The 25,465-nt window shown below is 37.6% G+C and overlaps 1 protein-coding gene and 1 pseudogene across 21 annotated transcripts in view; one reads left to right on the top strand and one right to left on the bottom strand.

Annotated features, from left to right (window-relative positions):
* RABGAP1 (RAB GTPase activating protein 1) overlaps nucleotides 1-25,465 on the bottom strand; it is a 174,202-nt gene that overhangs the window by 37,374 nt on the left and 111,363 nt on the right. For all 21 annotated transcript variants that reach the window (XM_073806569.1, XM_073806558.1, XM_073806572.1 and 18 more), the window contains 6 exons: nucleotides 13,756-13,869; nucleotides 9,806-9,880; nucleotides 6,498-6,623; nucleotides 5,749-5,892; nucleotides 3,345-3,386; nucleotides 2,956-3,084 (listed from right to left, as the gene is read on the bottom strand). In XM_073806569.1, coding sequence (XP_073662670.1) covers nucleotides 2,956-3,084; nucleotides 3,345-3,386; nucleotides 5,749-5,892; nucleotides 6,498-6,623; nucleotides 9,806-9,880; nucleotides 13,756-13,869 — 630 coding nt within the window. The remainder of the gene's footprint in view (nucleotides 1-2,955; nucleotides 3,085-3,344; nucleotides 3,387-5,748; nucleotides 5,893-6,497; nucleotides 6,624-9,805; nucleotides 9,881-13,755; nucleotides 13,870-25,465) is intronic.
* LOC101318191 (COP9 signalosome complex subunit 2 pseudogene) lies at nucleotides 16,298-20,152 on the top strand (annotated as a pseudogene).

The following is a 25,465-nucleotide window of genomic DNA, read 5'->3' as shown; positions in this document are numbered from 1 at the left end:
CATAACTGAGCTTGCCAATGATTTCTCTTATTTTTGAGCTGACAAATTATCACTGTGACTGAAGTCCTTTGCCAATAATTGGCTCAACTATTGCCTATATCGCCTTTAATATTTTTTGGTGTTAAGTATAGCTGCCAGAGTGAAACTAATCATCACTAACTAAACTGTACACACCATATCCCACCTTTTAACAGAAAAAGCTCACTCTCTCATGTCCTGGTGAATCTGTAGGCTTTCCGTGATGAGTCAATTTCAAGAAAAATTACTATTTTTCTCACCTGAAACCATGTGCAAGTAGGGGAAATCATCCAAAGTGTACCCTAGCCATGCAGGGCTCTCCAAGACCAAAAGGAATTACGTATCTAAGCAAATAATAACGTGTGCTGTGCGGCCTTGTCTACCTTAATTCTTTGGAAGGAAAGGCAAGGAAAAAGACATTAGACACCTCCCATCTGGACTTTGGAAATAAAGAATCCATTTATTATTAAAGTGTTTCAAGCTAATGAAAACCCAAAAGGTAAACCTTTAGCTAGAAGCTATTTTTAAGCCTTGCCCAAATCCATGTTAACTCTTCTTTGTAAAACACTTGGAAGAAGCTCAACAGAATATTCATTTATTCACTCATTCAACCAATATTTACATGTCAGATCCTGTTCTTGTGCTGGGAATTCAGCAATAAACAAACGAGATAAAGTCCCCTCTGTCACAGGCTTAATTCCAGCATGGGGACAGGGGGCACGCAGATAATAGTCAAACATATAAAATAATGTTAAGTATCAATAAGTGACATGAAGAAAATATGACAGGATAAGGAGATAGGGTGTAAAGAGTTGGGGGGAGCTGCTACTTTAGACACTGTAATCAGAGAAGTCCTCTCTGATGACATGATCATTGAGCCTAAGACTGAATGAGGTGAGGGTGAAGCCATGTGGACAGCAAGGAGAACAACATTACAGGCAGAGAGACCAGCCAGTACAAAGGCCTGCGGAGGGAACATGCTCAGCATGTCTGAGAACAGCAAGGAGGCCAGGGTGTCTGAAGTGGAAAAGTGTAAGGGGGAAAAGTAGTAGTAGTTGAAATCACACTGTCAGAGGTGAGATGGTGCCAGGCCTTGCATGCCAAGGCAAGAACCTGAGTTTTATTCTGAGATAAGAAGCCATTAGTGTTTTAAGCAAGAGAGAGATGAGATCAAAAAGAGTCTGGGAGGAAATCACTGTGGAAACAGAAGGACCAAGGAATCGACTGCAATATTCCAGAAGAGAAGTGATGAGATGGTTAGACTTGGGCATTGGTGATGAAAGGGTTGAGAAGTGATCAGATTCAGGATATATTTTGATGATAGGGCTTGGATGTGGAATATGAAGATGTTAAGTGTGAAAGAAAGAATAGAAGAGGATGGTATCAAGTTTTCAGGCCTGAGCAATGAGGTCCCACAAACTGGAGATGGGGACACTGAGGAAGAAGCAGGTTTTGGAGGGGAAGAAATCGTAAGTAAGAGTCAGCATCCTTCTGTATGCTAAACCAGGTTGGGACAGAAAGCAACTCCAAGGAGCTCAGAGCTCATTTGGCTGTGTGCTGTGTGCAAACCCATCACTGGTGTAAATGTTACTGAAAAGAGTTTGTTTCTGCTTGAAAAACCAGGGAGGAAATAATCATAGTAGTAGCCATTATTTCTTAAACCCTTACTAATTATCAGGCACTAAGGTAAGCACTGTACAATCCTCACACGTAAAAACACTTAATCACAGTACCTAGCACATGGTAAAATATCATTAAATGTTATCCATAATACTTGTGAAGGATGTAACATTTTACATTGAACGATAACTTTAATGATTATTTTAATTTCTAGAAGTTCTATTTCCTTTCCCTCCCCCCCAAATCCCCCATTCACTTTATATCATGATTCCTATTTTTTATCAGGCTAATACGTAGTTTTTGTATTCCTGCTTTTACAAACAGGGTGGCCATTCTGAAGTCCTAACTTTATGCAGAGATTTCAGTTTCATTTTGGGGCCTCCAGAAGGCCCCAAATCATGTCTTGTCTTCGTGAGTAGTAAAATCCTAATACCTGCCTCTGGTTCTATATTCCCTTGGAATGCTCTTTTATTATCACACACAATACACTGAGCCATCTTGTTTAAGGCACCTGGGTATTTCTCTTTTTTCTTTCAAGTTCATCCAGGTATTTAAACATTTCTTGGATTATACTTTATTTAGCATCTCCAAATGTTTAAAGAAGGGTAGCCTGAGTTAGCTCAGTCTGACATATAACCAGAACCAGAAATCCAATATTACTTTACAGATGAGGAAATTGTGCCTTAAATAGGTGAAATAACTTTGAATTCAGATCTCTCTCTAATTCCCAGTCCGTACTCTAATTCAGTAGATAGTGAAGCTTCTCTCCTACCACATCTGCCCCTGACACACTGATCACAATTCTACCCTCTGGAGACACACTGAGTAAATATGACAGTCAGTCTTTTATGCACCCTATAAGCATCTCAATACAGCTATTTATTCTGTCTCCCATTTGCCTCCACCTCTCAAATTCCAAACTAAACTCCCTCAATTACTTTTTCTTCTTTAAAAACAAAACTTTTATAACATGAACACAAGGAGATTCTTCTTTTTTTTTAACCTTAAAAAAATGATACAAATCATAAATGCTTCACTGGAAGTGATAAATAGTGAATAAGTTTCCTTCATGTATTACTACTTTCATTTTAGGGAATTTCTGACCATAACAACAAATACTGAAAGTTAAAGGACAGCACAGTAGAAATCATGAAACCTGATATTTAATTCATAGGCTGTAATATATATGAAAATATTTAGAAAATTATACAATACAAAAGAAAACATTATTATTAATGTACTATAAATGTTGACAATTTGATCAGGAAGAGTGAGACATTAACAAAGGAATCTAAATTAATGCAAAAATGATTTTACCTTCATGTTGCAAGCTAATTCCATCAGTTTTTTTGCATTTTCTTCTGAGCGATATCTCTTAGGAAGCTGAACCCTGAAGAACTTCAGCGCACCTTCAAAGTCTGTCAATAGTAAGTCATCTTTGGAAGTCTTGAAGAAAGAAGAAAATACAACCATGTACAGAAAAAGTTTTCTGCTATGAAGGTGCCCAAGAAGGATTTTATAATCCCAGCACCTTTATAATCCCCAGAAGATACTTTGTAGCCTTTGCAGAGCTACTTGCACATATCCACTGTCAGGGACAATGCTAGAGCATAGTGGCTGTTCAGAATGAGATTAAGACCAAGATATTGCAAGTGCTGAACAAGGAATACCAGATAACCCAGCTTACAAATAAATGTGTACTGTACCTTTAATAATCCAAGGGCGACGTTAAAAATAACACTTATTCCCTAAAAGAAAACACAGAAAACATTTTCAGTGTTTATATATGGATTATTAAAAGCTGTTTGTCTTCAGAATACCCCACAATTTTTAGATAAACTGTAAACACTTAAGGAATGAATCTTGAAAATATCTTGGGGAAAAAAATCACAGGGCAACCACTGAAAAACCACTTAAGGTAGACCCAGTCTCCCATTTTTTTGAGAGAAGAGCTTTTCTAGAGCTATTCTCGCAATTCAAGAATGCTTTTCAAAGTATTCTATGCTTCCGAACTAAAACATTAGAGTCATAAAATTGTGATCTCTCAGGAAGTAACTCCTGGTGGCTCTTCCTGTATTCTATACTGCTCACTCCAAGTACAACAATCACTCTGTCCATGAGCCCTAGGACCCAGAACTGAATCTGCTCAGGGTTCCCTCTGATCTGCCTTTCTTAACCTAATCATTCTAGGAGTAGTGGGGCAAAGGACAGCTCAGGTGAGGCCCTAAAATCTGCTGACAGTGTTAAACTTTTAAAGTTTCTGGGCCTCAAGTTCCATAACAAATAGTCTCCCAATGGTTTTCTGAACTAATTAGTTGAAAAGTTTATGTAGGTTACTTAGCATGCCACCAGGCCCACAGTAACTACTTAACAAATGGTTGTTTATAATAGTGAAAAACTAGACAAAGGTTTGAGATTAGGAATTGGTTACATAAATTATGATATATCCAAAGAATGGGATACTTGGCATTAATTAAGAATAATGGGGCTGGGCTTCCCTGGTGGCGCAGTGGTTGAGAGTCCGCCTGCCGATGCAGGGGATGTGGGTTCGTGCCCCGGTCCGGGAAGATCCCACATGCCGCAGAGCGGCTGGGCCCGTGAGCCATGGCCGCTGAGCCTGCATGTCCGGAGCCTGTGCTCCACTACGGGAGAGGCCACAAGAGTGAGAGGCCCGCATACCGCAAAAAAAAAAAATAATAATAATAATAATAATGGGGCTTCCCTGGTGGTGCAGTGGTTGAGAATCTGCCTGCAATGCAAGGGACATGGGTTCGTGCCCTGGTCTGGGAGGATCCCCCATGCCGCGGAGCAACTAGGCCCGTGAGCCACAACTACTGAGCCTGCGCGTCTGGAGCCTGTGCTCCGCAACAAGAGAGGCCGCAATAGTGAGAGGCCCGCGCGCTGCGATAAAGAGTGGCCCCTGCTTGCCACAGCTAGAGAAAGCCCTTGCACAGAAACGAAGACCCAACACAGCAAAAATAAAATAATTAATAAACTCCTACCCCCAACATCTTCTTTAAAAAAAAAAAAAAGAATAATGGTATATCTGAAATGCTGTTTCTTATAATGTTTCAAGCTAGATAGAAGATACAAATTTCTTAATGGATTTTTATACGTTTTGAATATGGGATAATTAAAAATAAGGATGGTATACATGTGGAGGTGTCTGTCTATAGATAGTCAAGTATATGAGATAAAAAGAGGTTACCAGATAGCATATATAGCATAATGGTATTTTTACGTATTTTTATATAGATATAAAACCATAATATACATTATTACATAATATTCCATATGAAAAAAACTGTTCCACATAGAAACTACACATACACATATATGAAAAGGCAGAAAGAATATACACCAAAATGTTAAAAGTAGTTTCCCTCTAGACTGGGATTAGAAGTATTTTTAAATCTTTTTGCTTACAGTTTCTATAACAAACATGTATTATTTTTGAAATTAGTGTTTTCTTCTTAGGCACACACACCCCCTAAAACCCAAAACTAAGCTGAGGCAAAGATTGTTATTTACTATAATATCTATTTTCTTTCAGTAATAGACCCCCAAGTTTTAGCAAATTCCTAGTCAGCTTAAATAAAAAAAAAACTCCCCTTAGAAGCTAGGTATGGTCAGGTACCTAACTTTTGGTCAATAAGAGGTTAAGAAGAAATGCAGGTGGAAATTCCAGGAAATGTCTTTTAAAAGAGGGGATGCAACCTCCCCGAACCCCTAAACCCCCTAGCTTAAATATAGAGACACAGTGGCTGGAGCTCTAACCAGCCATACGGAACAGAGTTGCACTCTGAGGAAGGTAGGTTACTGCCAACCTTCTGATTTCTTTTACATGGGAAAGAAAAATAAACCTCTACTTTATTTAGTCACTGTTATTTTGGATTTCTTCAATGCAGCCAAACCTAACTAATACAAATGTGCTTTTTTTAGCAGAGAGCACCTTTGACAAAACATGATTATTAGCATCAGCCCAAGGAAGAGGAACTTAAACCTGGATTTTCCAGCAATGAAATAAAATAACTGAGAAGAACAAATTCTGTTTTAACAGAGGTGACACAGGAAGGACACTACAAACAAAAGCCAAAGTGTGATACGTACCTCACATAAAAGCAGGTCGATGATATGGAAGACCATGTAGAGAGGGAATTTTGCAGTGAAGAGCGTAAGAAACCACTGGGAGGCATACATGTGTGCTTCAAGGCTTATATCCAGGAAGTGGTTGTACAAGTCAGGAATGTATTCCTGAAATAGCAAACTAATTAGTCTTGGGCACATATGCAGCTGTTGAACTCTCACTCAGGAGGTTCATAAATCTGCCAGAAATAGGCCAAAAAAGTCACATATTTGTGTTTTTCTAAAAACTGCTAAAGTGCTGAGAAGAACACTTATCATCTGGTATTAAACCGGCACTCAGCTCTCGTTTCCAGTCCACAAAGTAGCTCTGAAGAGGAATCCCCAAATGGTGACAAATATTTGGAAGGACAGTTTTTCTTTCCAAGTTATGAAATGTTTGGGAAAGTTTGTTTCACTTTTGTTATAAGATTTCTAACCAGTCAGCTTCAGAGCCTTGGTGAATATTTCTTGACTGAGTTTGCTGTGTTAAAGGCTCCTACAGTCATCTGATCTTTTGGGTGTTTATGAGATTGAAAACCCGGCTCACACCTGTCGGGTTAACACCGTATTAATCGTGGCATCATCGTTACATAGAGAGAAATGAAAAACCTAAAACCTGTCCTTAACCCTGGAGGGCTAGAAATCACCCCTGCTCCTTGGCACCATTTCATCAATCCCGCTCTTCCCAGTCTTGCATTCCTACTGGCAAATGCAAAGCTGGATTCTCTACTTACCTGCATGAGGCGCTCCAACTGGTAAAATTTGCAATGCAAATCTTCAAAGTTTTGCTTGAAAAGTTCCCTGAGACCATAGTCAAACATGATCTTGACCAGAACACTGAATGCCTGTTCCTCAGGCATCTGTAACAGACAGGCAAAGAGGGAAGGGGTGGGGGATCAAAAACATATACAGAAGTTTCCTCAGTATATTAAATTTATCCTTCAACTCTCCTATCTGAATACTAGGAAATTTAGTGATATGCAGTAACTCAGATCTCAGCTGTGTTTTGTAACATTCATTCATTCAACCAAGAAATATTTAACAATGCCTACTCTATGTCATACACTGTTCCTGTTCTTGAGGAGCCTCTCATACAACCAGTATACAATAGCTGTAAAATGCCTAGTTAGAAAGACCAGTGGGAACACAAGAACAAGAAAGCCTGGGTCTTCCTGAGGGAGCCAGGAACAGGCTTCATAGGGAGGGCAGGACTTGAACTGAGTAGGAACAGGTCTATACTCGAGTATATGTTCCATCTTTCCCAAGTCATAAGACCTTTGTTAAATCATTTTACCTCCTTAACTGGTATTTCATTTTAGTAAAAATGTTTTTCTTCCTCACTGTTACTAAAAACATGGTTAGTTACAGAAGAACTTTATGTATTCTAAGGTTTGAAGAAATGTTTAAAGTATTACAGTAACGCCTGCAGTAATACTTAAAATAGTACGAAAACCTCCTTTACTTCACTTCTATTTACAGATGTTACTCACTTATACATCTTCCACAGCTTTATGGAAAAATATCTCCTTGAGAACCGGGCAAAATGTCTAGTTTTCAAAATAGAAAAAGAGCACTGGAAATATTATTTAAGGCATGACATGACTGTAGCAAGCCTTCCAAATGTCAAGAAGGTGGGTGGGCTTCTGTCGAACAAGATGATGGAGGTGGGCTGAGCAAAGAAATAACTGGGAATAAAGCAGAGCTAAAGAGCAAATCAGACTAAGTAATAATGAGAAAAGGATAGAAAATTATTGTTGGAAAGGTAAGGGCATTTGGGGCAAAAGACCAGGCCTTTGAGGTCTTTACCATGGCAGGCAACTTCACTCTTCCACTCACTGAGGGAGAGACTTGGTCTGCCCAGAGTGGCATTTCTGATGTTAGGTAGCACACCTGCCCTTACTCTGAAACAAGCACTTATTTTAACACGATGGCAAGCAGCATAGAGTTCAAACCAAGACACTGGGGATTTCATCGGGAAACTCATTTTAAAAGGGTTGTGACATTTAAATGGGGATTAATGTCCTTGCACGAAAATTGAGAACAAAGACGAACCACATAGACTTGTGAGACTCTGAGATATAAAGTCTGATTAAAACAACAAAACAAAAACTTAAAACTTGACTTCTTGAGGATGTGTTAATTAGCTTGTGAGAATCATTTCACAATGTATAGTATATCAAATCATCACATTATACACCTTATATATACACACACACAATTTTTGTCAATTATGATGTAAACAAAGCTGGGGGGAAAAAAAAAACTTGACTTCTTTATCAGTGTCATAGCTTTATCGCATTTTTGCGTGCCTACCAATACCAACAAGCTAGGCTCACAGTAAGAAGATGCAAAGTGGTTTTGTTTTACTTGTATTACAACCTACACGAAATGGCTTAAACCTCTTCAAAAGCTTCCTGTTCTTAGAGAAACAAAATCTAGACTGCGTGGCCTGGTCTCCACAGCCCTCCTCGAAGCTAGTCTTGTGGACCTCCCTAGCTCCCTCCCCCTATTCCCCATGGCTCGTGATGCTCCTGTCACACTGCCTTTCTTTCAGTTCCTTCCAGATGCCAAGTTTTCCCCATTTCAGGGCTTCTATATACTGTACTATTCTCTTTACCAGGACTGCTCTACTCTCCACTCTCTTGTTTTCAAAACAGTTTTATTATTTTCATAACAATGTTAAAAAAAGTTAAATGATACAGTAAAGTACAAAAGAGAATGGATATCCCTTCTCATTTTTCAGGGTTCACCTTAAAGGTTAGCTTCCCAGAGAAGCGTGTAATCGAAATGAGGCTCCCTTGTTATAATCTTGCATCAAACTTTTCACTATACCTTCACAGCGCCACTGAAAGTAACAATGATATACTTGTGTGACTTTTTTTGCCTACAGCTAGTCAGCTTCACTAGCTCTGCATCCACAAGGACCGGGGCCACACTATATTATTCACTCCTGATCACTAGCACAGTTCAGACCATGACAGGTGCTCAAAAACTCTCTGCTAACATCACCTGTGTGGTATTTTTGCCAAGCATTTTAACTTGAATCATGGGAAAATGATCAGCCAAATCAAGAATCTGGGATGTTTTACAAGACAATCTGCTTTAATTTTTCAAAACTGTCAATGGCATGGAACATACAAAAAAGGCAAAGGGAATAGTTCAGATTAAAAGAATAAAATGAAATGACAACCAAATGCAATGCCTGATTCTTCACTGATCTTGATTAGAAAAAAAAGCTGTAAGGACTTTACTGAGTAAACAGGGAAAACTGAATGTGGACTGTGGGTAAGACACTGTGAATCAGTGTCGAATTTCTGAGATATGACTGTGATATTCTGGTTAGGTCCTCAGGAGATACATGCACAAGTATTTAGGAGTGGAGTATCTTGATGTCTGCTACTTATTTTCCAAAGATAATTTCAAAAAATTTCTTTTCCATTAAAAAAAAAGTGTGTGTGTGTGTGTGTGTGTGTGTGTGTGTGAGAAAAAGAGGAAAAGAGAGAGAGATGCAGAGAAAGCAGTGTGGAAGAATACTGATATATCAGGTCAAGAGTATATCAGTGTTCACCTTAACATTTTTTCAATTTTGCTGTGGATTTTAAAAAATATCAGTAAGATGGAGGGTAAAGGTCTTTGCTGAATGAATGAACAAATGAATAAAATGGTGCTAAAGCAACCCAACTTCTCTGCCTCCCTTCCACCCCAATACATAAATCTCAAAACAAAGACTGATGACAGCGGCTACTTTAGAGAAGATAAAATGTCCCCAAAGGGTTCAATCAAGACTAAAGTCTATCCAATCACCCTGGTAATAAAAAAAGTCTACCCTTGTACCAATTTTCAACACTGTCATTTATTTTTTACCATGTTTCTCTCCCATGATGACACTGTATTAATTTAAGGAAAAGGTTTCCAGATATAGGAGTTAACCTTCATACGCTAAAGCCTGGCCAAAGGAAATAAAAAACCATGATCAAGTCTAAGGTTAGTATAAGCTGAGGCAGGACATGTGTAAGTCATACATAGAGACCTAATTACTCACATGGAGAAGCAGAACAGCAGCAAGAAATGACTGGCCCTGGCAATAGCCAATTTCTTCATCATACACAGAATAAGCCTGGGGGGGGAAAAACACACGAGGTGTAAATGAATGTAGTCACTCTTGAGTCATAGTTGCCTTATAGGAACTTGAACACGGGAACCTCGAAGATGCTACCCACACTCCACTGTGGCATTCTGATGGGTAGTGAATGATGCAAACATTTCTCTTCAATTCCAATTTTTCTTTATTATAAATAACGCTGTCACCACGCCACTTCCTGTAGCCAAGGAGTGGTAAGGTTAAGCAAAAACCATTTTAGCATTAAAAAAAAAGTTGTCATTCCGCCTGTCTTTGCTCATGCTTTTCCCTCTTCTCTGTCTGAAAACTGTGTTCTTCACTGAGGCTCCAAACATATTCCATTCCCCCAGGATTCTCTCTCTCCTCGGTACTTCTATGGTACTTGTTACAAATGTATGGTTATTATAGCACTTACCACACTGCATTTTAAATGTCCATCTTCTCTACTAGACTGTGAACTTCTTAGAGGCTGGGGTGATGTCCTATTCAACCTAGCCAGCACCTCAACACATATAGCAGGCACTCACTAAACACTGTTATTGCTATTCATTTTTCTTTCTGGGAAAAAAAATCTTTTGGCAAAGATGCCAAAATACAATCCTTTCCACAATGCCAGTGATAACTTTTCTGATAAGAGGGATTACTCTGAAACCATTTGTGGGTTCTTTGGAATTTTCATTCGTATTTTCCTTGGCAGCAGATGATTACAACTCATCTCTTCTGAACGTTATCATTAACAGAATATTGACATCAAATAGTCCTGTGGGTTACTCTTTGGTTCTGTAGTTGTTCTTCAGAGTCTTGTTCTTATGGTTAATATTTACAGTTCTCATGTAAGTTGTGGGGGGAAAGGGGAATTCCGATAGATTCAGGACGCTATTCCCTGTTTGACAAATTTATTTCTGATGAAACTCTCTTTATTCTCCATTTTTTTCCCCAAGGTTCTTCTGTGTCCCAAGAAAGCAACTTAGAAATGGGTATATTTGAATTTCAGATCACTTAGCAAAATGTGATGCCAACGTTTATTAGATGACAAGTTAATATACACATGGGATTTTATCATTAGCTTTTGGTGAAACTATAGCTTTAAAAATATATACATATATATGTTTTACACAGCAGGCACTCACCAATCACTGTTTATGTTTTTATATATAACCATGCTTTCATAAATTCAGGTAGAATTCAATATAATCTCATTATATCCCCCATTTTGTCAAAGCTTATCTGATGAGAGGGCTACAGAACGAGAAACACATATGCTTTTCCAAAGACAAGAAGCACAGAGGGATTTAGAAATGATATTTTGTAATTTAATGAGACCACTTTCTACCTATCAAATCAGTAAAAATTAACGAGTTAATACCCATTTTGTTAAGACTGTTAAAAACCAGTAGTAATATATGCCAACACAGCTCTGTGGAATGCAGTTTGACAAAACTGATGAAGGTACCAATCGACAGTCGATTAGTCAAAAAAGAATATAGAGGCCTCACAGTTAGATAGAGTTGGGCTGAAATCTCACAATTGCTAATGTCTCGGTCTGGCTCTTAGGCCCAATGCTTATATTCCTTATTTGTAAGATAAGAATAATCACAGTATTTATATAATAGAGCTGATGAATTATTCTCAGTCCTCTCAAGTAAAGTGCTCAGCACATGGCTTACTCAATTATGTACTAAGATAAAAATGTACTGAATTTCTATAGGTAGAGAATGAGGGGAGCATTTTTCAGGCTCATAGAAAAGCTAGAAGGAATGCTTTATATTTCAAACATTTCCCGAAAGTTTGAAAGTACTTTCATGTACATAATACATTCGGGAAACGTTTGAAATATAAGGTTCGTGGGGGCTGTAATGAAATATGGGGAAGAAAAGGCATTTCATTAATTCATCAACATTTAATGAGCACCTTCTATAATATGGCGTGCACTGTGCAAGTGCTATAGATGCTAACATATGTAAGAAATGATTCTTGCCCTTGAGAACTTCACAGTTCAGTTGGGAAGTTTGACAAGTAAATCAACCAGAGTACAGTGAGAAGTTCAATGTGACTGAAGCATAAAATATTTAGGGAGTAAGCCTGGATATATTATAAAATGCCTTTAATACTAAGCTAATGAATCTAGGACCAGGAAATGAACTAAGGAATTTTTATTTCATTCTGTGGGTTAGACAAAGCACTAAAGGTTTTAGTGGGTCAAGTGGAGGCCACTAAAATGATCCAATTCTAGGGTCAACACAGAGAAAATAATAAATAGGCTAGAACCCAAAGGCAGGGAGACTAATGCAAGGCGGCTTTTGTAAAAAAGTGCCAGCAACGTATCATAGTGGCCTGTACCAGGGCAGTGAATAGTGAGGGAAGTACGGCTTAAAGAGACATCAATCATATCAAACTGAACATGGCCAAAGGAAGGAACTAGAAAATAACAGAGAAATGATTGTATCTTCAGCAAGAAAATGGCATGGGGAAAAAAAGGAGGACTGTTTTTAATTAAAAGAGATATAACAACTAACCACAGTATGAATATTGCTGGATCCTGATTCTAACTAAATGTATAAAGACATTTAGGGAAATCTGAATATGGAGTGGCTATTGGATGGTACTGATGGATAATGATGGATGATACAGGTGGATAATGATCTTATTTTTAGAGATGTACAGTGAAGAGTTTAGGATTATGATGTCTGAGGTTTGCTTTAAGTACTTCAGGAAAATTTTTTTAAAAGGACAGATGAAGAAACTGTGGCAATATATTGATAAATATTCAATCTGGACAGGGATATATACAAATTTATTTACACTATTCAACTTTTATGTATGTTTGAAAATTTTCATCATAAAGTGTTTTTTTAAATGAACCCAGTTTTAGACCTGTTTTGTCTGATGTACTTGACAGACTTTTACATGGAGACCAACGAGCAGCTGGAAATTTAGGCCTTGAGTTAATGTAGATTTGGGAACATCTGTGCAGTGGTGATAGCTGAAGCTGTGGGAGTGGAAAGGGTCACCCATGGAGACAGTGTAGAGCTACAGGAACCAGTGACTGAACACCTAGGGGAAGGCCTCTGTTTTAGGAGCAGGCAGAGAGAGAGAAAAATCATGAGAGAATGAGCGAAGTAGTTAGAGAAGTGAGAGCTTAACCAGGAGGGTGAGAAGTCAGGAGCAGAGAGAGCTGCAATGAAGATCATCATGAGAGAGAAACAAGAGTGCAGTGGGGTCAGAAGTAAGGATGAGAGTCAGTGAGCACAGGGTTTCTTTCTGGGACATTTTGCAGGACGGTGAGGGAGAGCTAGATTAAAAGGGTAAAAGAAATCCTACCATTTAATTTTTAATTATATCCTGTTCATTATGAATCTAAAATTGTGTTGTTACTGTTGATTTTACAAAGACTTTTCTCTCATTTTTTTGCATTCTTGAACACCAAATATAAATTACGTTTTGTAGTTATCCTTTGCATAATTTCAAAGAACCAGAATCACCATTTAAAACTGAGTCTTGGACTTCCCTCGTGGCTCAGTGCTTAAGAATCTGCCTGCCACTGCAGGGGACATGGGTTCGAGCCCTCGTCCAGGAGGATCCCACATGCCACAGAGCAACTAAGCCCATGCGTCACAACTACCGAGCCTGCGCTCTAGAACCCGCGAGCCACAACTACTGAGCGTGTGTGCCTCAACTACTTGAAGCCCGCGCGCCTAGAACCCGTGCTCTCTCATTGTGGAGAAGCCATGGCAATGAGAAGCCCACATACTGCAGCAAAGAGTGGCTCCCTCTCACCTCAACTAGAGAAAGCCCGTGCACAGCAACAAAGACCCAACACAGCCAAAAATAAAAAAAAAAAAAACTGTCTTTTTTTTTTTCATATGAAATACCTTGCATATTTTATATAAGGAATCTTGTCCATCTCCTCCTGTGTCCTTAAAGTAGTCATGCGCTGGGAATGTCCGGTTAATATCACGAGTGATAGCACTGTCCTGGGGAGACTCCTGTGCAAACATTAGGAAAGAGAAGGTTTAGTAGTCAATTACGTCCGTACTTGTTTGGGCTTATACAACAAGGTCTTCTCATTTACATGCTTTAAAATGCTGCAGGGACATACTTACACATATGCATGCCCAGAGTTATTGTGTCTTCAGGGAAGCCAAAGCAAAAGCAAATATTAAGGGGAAAAAAAGATGAAAGAAAATCAACCCATTTCACTCTATACACCTCACGTCTATTCCACCCCTGTTGCAAGGAAGTGCAGCTGGTAACCTTTCTATTGTAAGAGGGAAAATGTGATTCAAAATAGATGGCCCCGGGCTTCCCTGGTGGCGCAGTGGTTGAGAGTCCGCCTGCTGATGCAGGGGACATGGGTTTGTGCCGCGGTCTGGGAAGATCCCACATGCCGCGGAGCAGCTGGGCCTGTGAGCCACGGCCGCTGAGCCTGCGCCTCCGAGCCTGTGCTCCGCAACGGGAGAGGCCGCAACAGTGAGAGGCCCGCATACCGCAAAAAAAGAAAAAGAAAAAAAAAATAGATTGCCCCCAGGAAAGCACTCAACCTAACCTCAAAAGAAGGAGGCAAAGTGCTTCCGTTAGAAAAACTGGGTACAAAAATTGCTGCTTTAATTGATCCTTTGGCACAAAACTCATGTGCCAGGTTCTCAAAGGGAAAAGAGAAATCCCTTGATTGGGGTTTGTCCTAGGGACAAATGGCATAAAAATTCACATAGTGGTCTACTCAATAGGAAACTAGACTACTAAATGCCAAGGAATTCAAACAGGCTATGGGAAAATATTCCTTGCTTTTACCAATGGAGAAAAACTGTTTCCTCTTCTACAATGAGTTACTAAAACTGAACAAATGTCAATAATGTCATAAAATATGTCAAGCATCCAGCTATTTCTAATAGCTTCCCCTTGTTAAATTTTATTTGCTCACTTGGTAAATAACTAGAACACAAAAACATGACCTTCTGTTTTAACAATGCATTGTCTTCATAGCTAAGACAATAGACTTGATTCTCCTTGGTGAGACTACATCATATTCAGCACACCATCCAAGAGCCTGATACTCCTGTTTCAAATGAAAAATGAGTGATATTCTTTCTTGCCGGGTAATTTCTCTAGCCTTTCAGGTAATCAGGTTCCCAGGGCCATAAATATTTTACAGTTGTGGGATCTGAACTAACTTTACATTTAAAAAGATTTTTTTTACTGAATAAATTTGACATGTAACATTGTGTAAATTTAAAGTGTACAGCATGTTACTTTTGATACATGTATACCATATTGGAATATGATTGCTATAGCAATATCACATTACACAATTATAGTACATTACTGTCTATATTTATAATACTGTGCATTAGATCTCTGGCTTATTTACTACTCATTACAAGTCTGTACCCTTAAACACTAGTCTTACCGCCTCAAACTCCATCTCTGGTGAACCATCTTTAAAGCCTATCTTTCTTAACCTGTAAACTATTTAAACCTTCAAAGACATTGCCAAACTGCTTTCCAAAGAGATTGTCAGACTACTAGTTTTTAAATGCACCACTAACAGCAGTTAAGGCAGCTCAGGAACTGTGGTGATCCCTGACAGGACAAAATCCAAGGTGAGACCTAAGACTACAACAGCTATTTGTCTGGCGGCAGCTTCCAGGCTGTAGCACATGGAGAAGGAACTGAAACAGAGCTGGGGATGGGGAGTGCCTCCCTGAGCTGAGAAAAAAGAGAGCAGAATTCAGGGAGGGCAAGGTAGCTAGAATTTATAGCTCAGAGTACTGGAGAGGCAAAGCTGAACAGAAAGAGAGCTGCAGAGCTATGTAGAGGGGTCCCTATGAGTCACAGAATCAGAAAAGAAAAAACGATAAACTGGACTCCATCAAATTAAAAAATTTTAATATTCAAAAACCACTGTTAAAAACATGAAAATGTAAGCCACGACCATGAATTTATAGGATAAATTACCTATAAAATCTATCTGATAATGGAGTTGAATCCAGATATATAACTCTCAAAATAAGGCAAACAACTGATTTTAAAAGGGGGGAAATGGTGGTAAAATACTGAATAGATGCTTCATAAAATAAGACATATAGATGGCAAATAAGCACATAAAAAAATTTCAACATCATTAGTTATCAGCAAAACATAAATTAAAACCACAATGAGATTCCTTTACAAGCCCACTAAATGTTAAAATTAAAAGGACCCAATATACCAAGGACTGGCAAAGGGTGAGAAACAGCTGGAACTCTCATACATTGCTGGTGGGAATGTAAAATGGTACAAATACTTTAGAAACAGTTTGGAAGTTTCTTATATATAAAGTTAGACGTACACTTCCCATACAATTCAGTGATTCCACTACTATGTATTTATCCAAGAGAAATGAAAATACAAATATATGCAAATACTTGAACTCAAATGTCCATAGCAGCTTCATTCCTAATAGCCCATACTGGAAACAATGCAGATGTGCTCCAATGGGTAAATGGATAAATAAACTGTGGTATGTGCATACAGTGATGGAATACTACTCAGCAATAAAAAGGGAAAAAACCTACTGATACACACCATAAGATATACCTCAAAAGCATTAGACTATGTGAAAGAAGACAGACACAAGAGACTATTTTCTATAATTCCATGTACATGAAATTCTAGAAAAGCAAAATCATAAGTTATATAAAGCAGATCAGTGTTTGGACGAGGCTGCAGCTAAAGGGAGAAGACTGATTTTTTTAAATTTTTTTTTTTAAGCGTTACGCAGGCCTCTCACTGCTGTGGCCTCTCCCGTTGCGGAGCACAGGCTCCGGACGCATAGGCTCAGCGGCCATGGCTCACGGGCCTAGCTGCTCTGCGGCATGTGGGATCCTCCCGGACTGGGGCACGAACCCGTGTCCCCTGCATCGGCAGGCGGACTCTCAACCACTGCACCACCAGGGAAGCCCAAGAGAAGACTGATTTTTAAGAGGTATTAGAGAACTTTCTGAAGTGATGGAATTATTATCCACCATATCTGTGGTAGTAATTAAAACATATTGAGTTGTTCACTTAAAACTGGTGAATTTTACTGTATATAAATTACATCTAAATAAAGGTGATTTTAAAATGGAAAAACAAACAAAAGGGGATACTCATACAATTGAAAAAGAGACCCAGGATGATGCAGGTCCTTTAGATTAAGAATTCCCAGTACTAATTTAGCTATATGTACCTAAATGATGGGAACGATGTCAATCCATCTTTACCTTAAGGCCTTAGAACCAGGGGCGTAGCTTAGAGTCAGACATATCTGGGTTTGAAAGCTGGCTCATCTCTTACTTGGCTAAAAAACTTTAGGTGAGCTTCTTATCTTCTCTGGCTAATAGCATCTACCTTATAAAGTTGTAGTGAGGGTTACAATTAAATGTGTCTATAAATTATAAACATGTAAAGAGATTCCAGTATTATCTGACATGTACATAAAACACTGGATAAAAGTGAAAGTGAGCAAAGTCTCCAGCATGGCTGACAGCTGGGGCTGTCCTCTGAACACACACACTCACACATAAGCACACACCCATGCACACAAATGCACATGTGCGTGCATGCACACACACACACACATGCGCGCTGACATACAGAACACTCAACCATATGGTTCCTAGAATATGTATTATTTTTATTTTTGTATATCTTATCTTCCTATAAAGCTATTCATGTAGGGGCAGAAATTGTACTTTAGTTTTGTAACTTCCACAGAGCCTAGCACAATGCATGACACATACTCAGTGCTTGATAAATATATCGAATAAAAGTCCAAAAGCTTCCTTAAGATTGAGTGATGGCAATGCTCATGTGGTCAACAGCTCTCCCTAAACTAGAATCTCTAATGCTAATGTTTATTAATTCAAGACTCATGTGAAAGAGGCACTAAACTAAATCAGAAAAGAACCTTATTAATAATTTAAAAGACATTCCAACTAAATACCTGAAAAAACCAAGACTGCTATAATGATTGACTCATTAGTGACTTCCAAATTGTGTCATATGCAGGCAAGAGAAAATAACTGTCATGAGAAATAGAACAAAGGGGCTTCCCTGGTGGTGCAGTGGCTGGGAGTCTGCCTGCCAATGCAGGGGACACGGGTTCGTGCGCCGGTTCGGGAGGATCCCACATGCCGCAAAGCGGCTGGGCCCGTGAGCCATGGCGGCTGAGCCTGCGCGTCCGGAGCCTGTGCTCCGCAACGGGAGAGGCCATAACAGTGAGAGGCCCGCGTACCGCCAAAAAAAAAAAAAAAAATCAAATCATCCTGCAATTATCAAGAGAAATGACAAGGAAAAGGAGTCTGTATCAAAAACATATGCTATATTATTGTGGGTTAACAATTTTTATTCAGCCTAGGATATGTGAATTCTCTTGAACTCAGTTTTTTTAATTTATTTATTTTTGGCCGTGCCACACGACTTGCGGGATCTTAGTTCCCCAACCAGGGACCGAACCTCGGCCCTGTAGTGAAAGTGCCGAGTCCTCCTAACCTCTGGACCACCAGGGAATTCTCTTGAACTCAGTTTTAATTTTAACCAACACATAGAATGTAAAATAGCAACACAAAGAGAAAACCACAGGCATACTGGGAATTAAGAAATCTTTATTTGAAATAAATCTGTTTCATGAACAGCTCAAACAACAACCGACCATAAATAGTCCCAGCTTCAACTGTGAAACTGCAACATGACAAAAACTTATTGCACCCCTAGAATCATTAAGAGGAAAAATAATAAACTGAATTTAACTAAAATTAAAATTTTTCTGCTTATAAAATATGCCATTAAGAAAAGAAATAGGCAAGCGTTACATATATCTCAAAAGGAACTGTATCTAGAATATATACAGAACTTAAAGAAAGAGACAATTACTAAAATGGACAAAAATTGAGCACTTTATAAAAGAAAATATACAAATGGCAAATACGCAAATGAAAAGGTAGTTACCAGGACAATGCCAATTAAAACCACAATGAGCTAGCCAGCCAAAGTGTCTACCAAGGAGAATGATTTCTTGTGCAATGATAGGAGGGCTACCACCTGGAACATTCTGCAGAGAGTAATTCAATCAATGGAGATTTGGAAAATCAGAATGATAATTTCAAAGCACTGAAGGAAGATGACCCAAAGCAGCATTAAGTAATTTCTGAAAAGTTCTAGAACTTGAAAACAAAAAGGAGAAAGGGGACTTAAAGCACTAAAACAATGATTAAAATAAATTTCACATTGACAAAACTTTCCAGAAAAGATGAATGGACATTTTATTGATCTATATTTGTAGTTCAGCCATAAGAAATTATTCTGAAAAAGCTGTTAATTCTGTTCTTGAATTATATATCCACTGGAATATTTCCAAAAGAGAATTCAGATTTTTTTAAATGTCAGATGAATTCACTCTAGGAATTTTATGAAACAACAATTAAAGTTCTGAAACATGCTAAGAATGATAGATTCTGGCTTAGGACAAGCATGAAGGTTAGAAAATTATATGAAGAATTGAGAGGAATATGGAAAGCTTCAAAATATTTTATGCCAGTTTTATCAGTCATATTAGACTGATGATAAAGATAACTTGAAAAAGGATATAAAATTATGAGATATATGACTTGGACATTCAAATGCACATAGAATGGGAATATAACAAAAAACTGAAAAAACTCTGTAACTGGTTAGTTCTCATCCATCTGCCATCCCTCAACCATTTGATCATGGGAGTCATCAGATAAGTAAGGGGGAAAATGCCCTTGAGATTAGGTGATTTTGAAAATTCACATGCTGAATTTTTGAAGCCTTCAAGAATGATAATAAATCGAGGAGTTCCATGTGAACCACTTGCTTAAAATATTTGGTCTTAGGAAATATGCTGAAGAACTTGGGAATAAATCCATTTGACTTGCCAGAGGCCAAGCTGTACAAAAATGATCCAAAAATTCTAACAATGATGAATTCAGTAAGTTCCTATCAGAATAATGACATCGTTAAATTTGAAAAGTTTCTGAAAACAAATCACAGTAACGTTATGGATGATTCCTTCCTAAGAGAACACAGCAAAGAGCTTTTGTAAAATATCGACACCCAAGTGCTGATAAAATTAAGATTTATACCACAATACATAGTCCTCTTATTTCTAAGGAGTTAAACATAAATGTAGCTGACATAGGGAACTTGCTAGCACAAGGCATATTGGCTGACACTATTCATGGCCAAATTGATTAAGTCAACCAAATACATCCTTTCACCAGACTATAATTAGTAAAATGGCTTAACAGAGAACAAGCTTTTACAAATGTACTTGAGGCAATCATGCAGAGACATAAACCTTAAAAGAACAGGGAATGGCAAAATGACTGTAAGGTGATAGGTCCTGAAAACTACTGAAGTGATGGCAGACGTAGTTCTTTTTTAATCAACTGGCTTTATGTTTTGGTTGCTTCATGTATCGTAAGAAAAACAGCTTTAATCTCCAGAAAAAAACAAAACTGCCATATGATCATGCAGTATTAACATTTTGCAAACTTTTTCTGTTAAGAGCCAGATGGCAGATACTTACTCAATTCTCCCTTTGTAGAGAAAAAGTAGCCATAGACAATATGTAAATAAACAAGCATTTCTGCATTCTAATAAAACTTTATTTTCAAAACAAGAAGCATGCTGGATTTGCTGCAGTTTGCCAAGCCCTTCTCTAAATATACAACACAATAATTTGTCACCAGCAACATGACCAGAGAGAAGATTTTTGTAATGATTTTGAATATACTGACATGTTACTACTGATTAACTTTTTATGTTTTACTTGCAGAAATTCTGTCACAAACAAGCAGCAACAACTTGAAATGTAATTTACCTTTGAACACTTTTTTTCATGTAATAATGAATCTTAAAAATGTTTGCTGCATTTTACAAAAGTCAATTCTTCAAAGTCTGTATATTTCTGTATCTGCAACGTAGTAAAGATTTAAATGAAACCCTGTAATTGTAGTGCCATATTGTCCCTTATAGTTCAAGCAGCAATACAAACAGTATACACAATTCAGAAACTAAACATACACATTGAAACATATTAGACTGGCTAAAATAAAAAGACAATACTAAATGTTGGTGAGGATATGAAACAACTGGAACTCTTAACTGTTGCTAATGGAGATATAAAACGATACATCCACTTTAGTGAATTACATGGCTGTTTCCTGTAAAGTTAAATAGGCATTTACAGAGACCCAGCAATTTCACTCCTAAGTATCACACAGGAGAAAGAAAAACGTGTCCAAAAGAAAACCAAAAATGTACAAAAATGTTAATAACCTTATTTGTAATGGCCAAAAACTAGAAACCCCAAATGTCCATTCATAAAAAAAGAGATAAACAAATTACCATCCATATAATGGAATACATACATACATTGTTGGAAATAATTTCATTAAATACCATACTCTAAAATAATAGCACTTTAAAAATTTATTCACTAAACAAATACTAAGAATTAATACCTCACACTAAAATCCAAATCTTTTTTATTTCCCCTTCCCATACTCCTGTCAAATGGGACTAGTCACTGTTCCCCAAACATAATCCCAAATTAATGATATACCTTACTGCATCTTAAAAGGAAAAATCTAACCTTTTATTTTCTTAGTATAATAACAAACCCTTTTTGTTTTCTTATTTTAATAAGACATTTTTGCTTCCTTACAATAATAATACTGGGGAAAATGAGAAAAAAAGATAATTTCACTGTAGCTAATGTTTGATAAGCATATATCTAACTTTCTATATAATTATTTTTATAAAATGAGCTTACATTGTTTTGAAAATTAATTTTACTAACTTACTAGTTTTACTAACTGTAAAATGTTGTGAGCCTTTTTTCCTGTTATCTGACAGTTATCCTACCCTAGCATTTTTAATGCACAGTAACCTGTCACATGTCTATACCATAACTTACTAGGCCAAATCTCTGACTTTGGAAGATTCAGGCTGTTCTACTCCTTTTGCTATAAACAAGGCTGTAAAGTAGAGCCATGATTCTTAAGGGGTAAGAGATTATTTCCACAATCACTCCTTTCCCCCAAAGGCCCAGTGTAACTCTTGTGTTTGGATTTTGACTTACAATGCCAATTTGTCCTCCAGAAAAGTTGTACCAATTTATATACCACACTGGTAGCACCCTCACAGCAGCTGCCCTGCTGTTTTGGAATAGTCACCTACGTACTTGTCCCGGCCTCCTTCTAGTCTGTATATAACTAAGAATTGTACCTAAAGTTGCAAAGAACTACACATAAAGTTTACTGACTCCATCCCATTCTAATTCCAATGCATTGTTTGCTGAACCCACATGCTGACAGATGTAAAAAAAAAAACAAAAAACAAAAAAAACAGCACTATCATGCATATATTTCCTTGTCCTGTCAGTTGCCATGGCCTAGAAGCAATAACACCCAGTAGCAATGAGCACACCTAGTGCCAGGATCTTGGTTTCTAATACCATTTACTAATATAAGGAACCAGGCTCCTTATGGAAATGGCTGATTCTAGTGCTGGGGCAGGAAATATACAAGATGATCCTGGAACACCTAGAATTGCCAAAGAGTAAGGAAGAACTTCCCCCCTGACTCACACCACAAAGAAAACAAACCCACAACAATGGGAACATGTCAAAGGGAAACATGAGCCAGAGTTCCCAGTAGCCAAAGCTGGAACAATGTAAGCAACAAAATTAATGAAGTATTACTGGATTATAATCTAAAGTATAAAATAAATATCCATGAATCTATACTTATATAAACAACCAAATAAGTAAATAAATGGGGGGAAAAGAGACAAATCTCCCATGAAGAAGAATTCCAAATAATTTATGAAAACACCCTGCCCTGGGACTTCCCTACTGGTCCAGTGGTTAAGACTCTGTGCTTCTACCACAGGGGGCCACAGGTTCGACCCCTGGCCGAGGAACTAAGATCCTGCATGCCATGCGGCACAGCCAGAAAAGAAACACACACAAAAAAACCACCCTGCCCTTATGGAGGGAGCCCACTCATGTGTGCGCTGTGCACAGTGTCTTCCTTCTGAAGAGTACAGTATGGTAAGGGGAAAAAAAGAGTAACGACAATGGAGAAATCTGACAAACATGACCATAGCCAGATGATCAACGTCCACACTAATAGTGACAAGTCATGTTGATGGTACATACCCTTGATATGAGGTAATGAAAATGGGAGTTTACCTTTGTGTTATTTTTCCCCTAAACTCATAACCTTATGAGAAAAACATCACACAAATTCCAAATGAGGGACATTCTATAAAATACCTGACCAGTATTCCTTAAAGCTGCCAAAGTCATCAAAAACAAAGAAAGTCTAAGAAACTGAAACACAGTCAAGAGGAGCCTAAGGAGACAGAAGGACTAAATATAACGAAGTATCCTGGATGGGATCTGGAAGAGAAAAAGGACATTAAGAATAAACAAAGGATATCTAAATAAAACATGGACTTCAGTTGGTAATAATACATCAGTATTGGCTCACTAATTGAAACAAACATATCCTACTAAGATTTGCACTTATTAGGCACTCAATAAAATGGTGGACTAAATTTGTGGAATAAAACTGGTGAATGCTGTGGGTACACGCTCAATAGTAATAAGAAGGAGGCTCTGTTGATGTAACTGATTTCTAGATGATTTCTTTCTTGTCCCCAATTCTTATGCTCTTTTTAGTGTATGTAAGAAAGCAATAGTGACGTTTTGTTACTTTCTTAAATTGTAAGGCTTGTCTAAAATAATCTGTGCAAAGAAAAATCTAAGGAAATAACATTTGTGCTGTTTCCTTCTCCCATCTTGGTTTTGAAAGTCGTCCATTAGGTCAAATCACAGTGGTACCACATTCTGTAATTTTTCTGGATGACTATTTTTATACCTTACTGTGAGAATTGGCTCTCTGAGTAACTTCTCAGGATTAACAAGGTACTGGGAACTGACGGAAACCCTCTGAATACACACCCTTTGTAAACTCAAGTTGAAAAATAGAAAGCTAAGAATGGCAGGAAGAAAAAGAAAGTACCCAAACAAAGAAAATGCAGTGGAAGGTTGCCATGAGAAATAACCAGCATAGAGAAGATTATTGCCAAAGTAGCTTGTTGCCTAAAGAAAAAGATCTTCTTAAGACTATCCAAAATGTTATAAATGCTTTGTTAAAAGCCATCATCTAATACTTATGAAAACAAAACAAATACCACCAAAATTCCACTCAAATCCATCATGCTATATCCTCTCTTTACAATATGTTTCACAGAAATAAAGTAATTTTTTGGTTACATTTTGCTCTTTAAAAGCCAGCTACAGATTGTCAGAAGTGATTTTAAAGACTCAGTTTTTTAAATTCCCTAAGAAAAAAACTCAAAAGAAGGAAAATGAAATTGAAGGAATACTATACTATAAAATTAATAAATAAGGACTAAAAACCTTCTGGAGGTAAAATCATTTTTCTTAATTAAACGTAACTCCTGTCATTTGTAATTTAACTTCATGTGTTTTGGAAGTAGCAGAATTGCTTAAGTGCAAAGGTTAAGAATAAGACTTCTAAGCCTATGAAAACAGATGTTCTTGTGTTTGGGCAAGATCAAAATGGGCCTACAAAAACCTGCAAAATCTGGAAATTTCATTTCAATGGGTCATGTTAAATCTAATAGCATTTCTATTAGCACCATTTTAACAGAGTCAAAAAAGGTGATTAAGAAAAACAGTTAACAATTATTTTAGTTAACAATTATTTTGTCGCTTAAAAAATAGCTCTGTCTTTTAAAATCAAATACTGTAGCCATCTTAAGGAATGCCTCACAGGAATTCTGACAAAATAAAAAGAAGGTATGTAAGGTATTCTTAGCCTGAGATTTAATAAACAGATTTAAGGTTTACCATAAATTAAGGTTTACTCTGACACTGACTGCAAAGTTTTGTGTGTTATTTTTCTAAGAAGAACATTCTTAGATTTTAACAGATTCACTAGAATGTGAAGCTTCATAAGGGCAGAGATTTCTGTTTTGTTCACATGCATCTCCAGCACCTAGAAGAGTACCTGACAAATGGTAGGAACTCAATAAATATTTTCTGAATAAATGAATTCTCAGGGGATATATGATACATATAAGGTTCAGAGCCACTTACTTCCTATTGACAAACTCACCTTTACAGACTTAAAAATAATTATTTAAGCCATAATAACTAGAGCGAACAAGGATCTGTACTCATTGTTCTAAGCACCTTATATATGGATATATCATATAGCTCTACCTGTGTTAACAACAACCCCCTGAGGTGGGCTCTATTATGTCCCCCATTTGGCAAAAGAGGAAAGAAGTTAAATCACCTGGCAAGCAAAGTGAGGAGCTGGGACTGGAACCCAACTGGTTCAGCTTTCTAGTTCACGTTCTTAACCCAAATAAACATACTATAAAAGTGAAGAAATTCTCTTATCAGTAGTGAATGGCATTTATAATTCCTAATATATGAAAAAATGCTTTTGTCTTCTAGACTCTTACAAATAAAATCAACATGATACAGACTTTGAA

Source organism: Tursiops truncatus, chromosome 6 (genome assembly GCF_011762595.2).
Source record: "Tursiops truncatus isolate mTurTru1 chromosome 6, mTurTru1.mat.Y, whole genome shotgun sequence".
In the NCBI taxonomy this organism is placed as follows: Eukaryota; Metazoa; Chordata; class Mammalia; order Artiodactyla; family Delphinidae; genus Tursiops; species Tursiops truncatus.
This window is presented reverse-complemented; position numbering and strand designations above follow the sequence as displayed.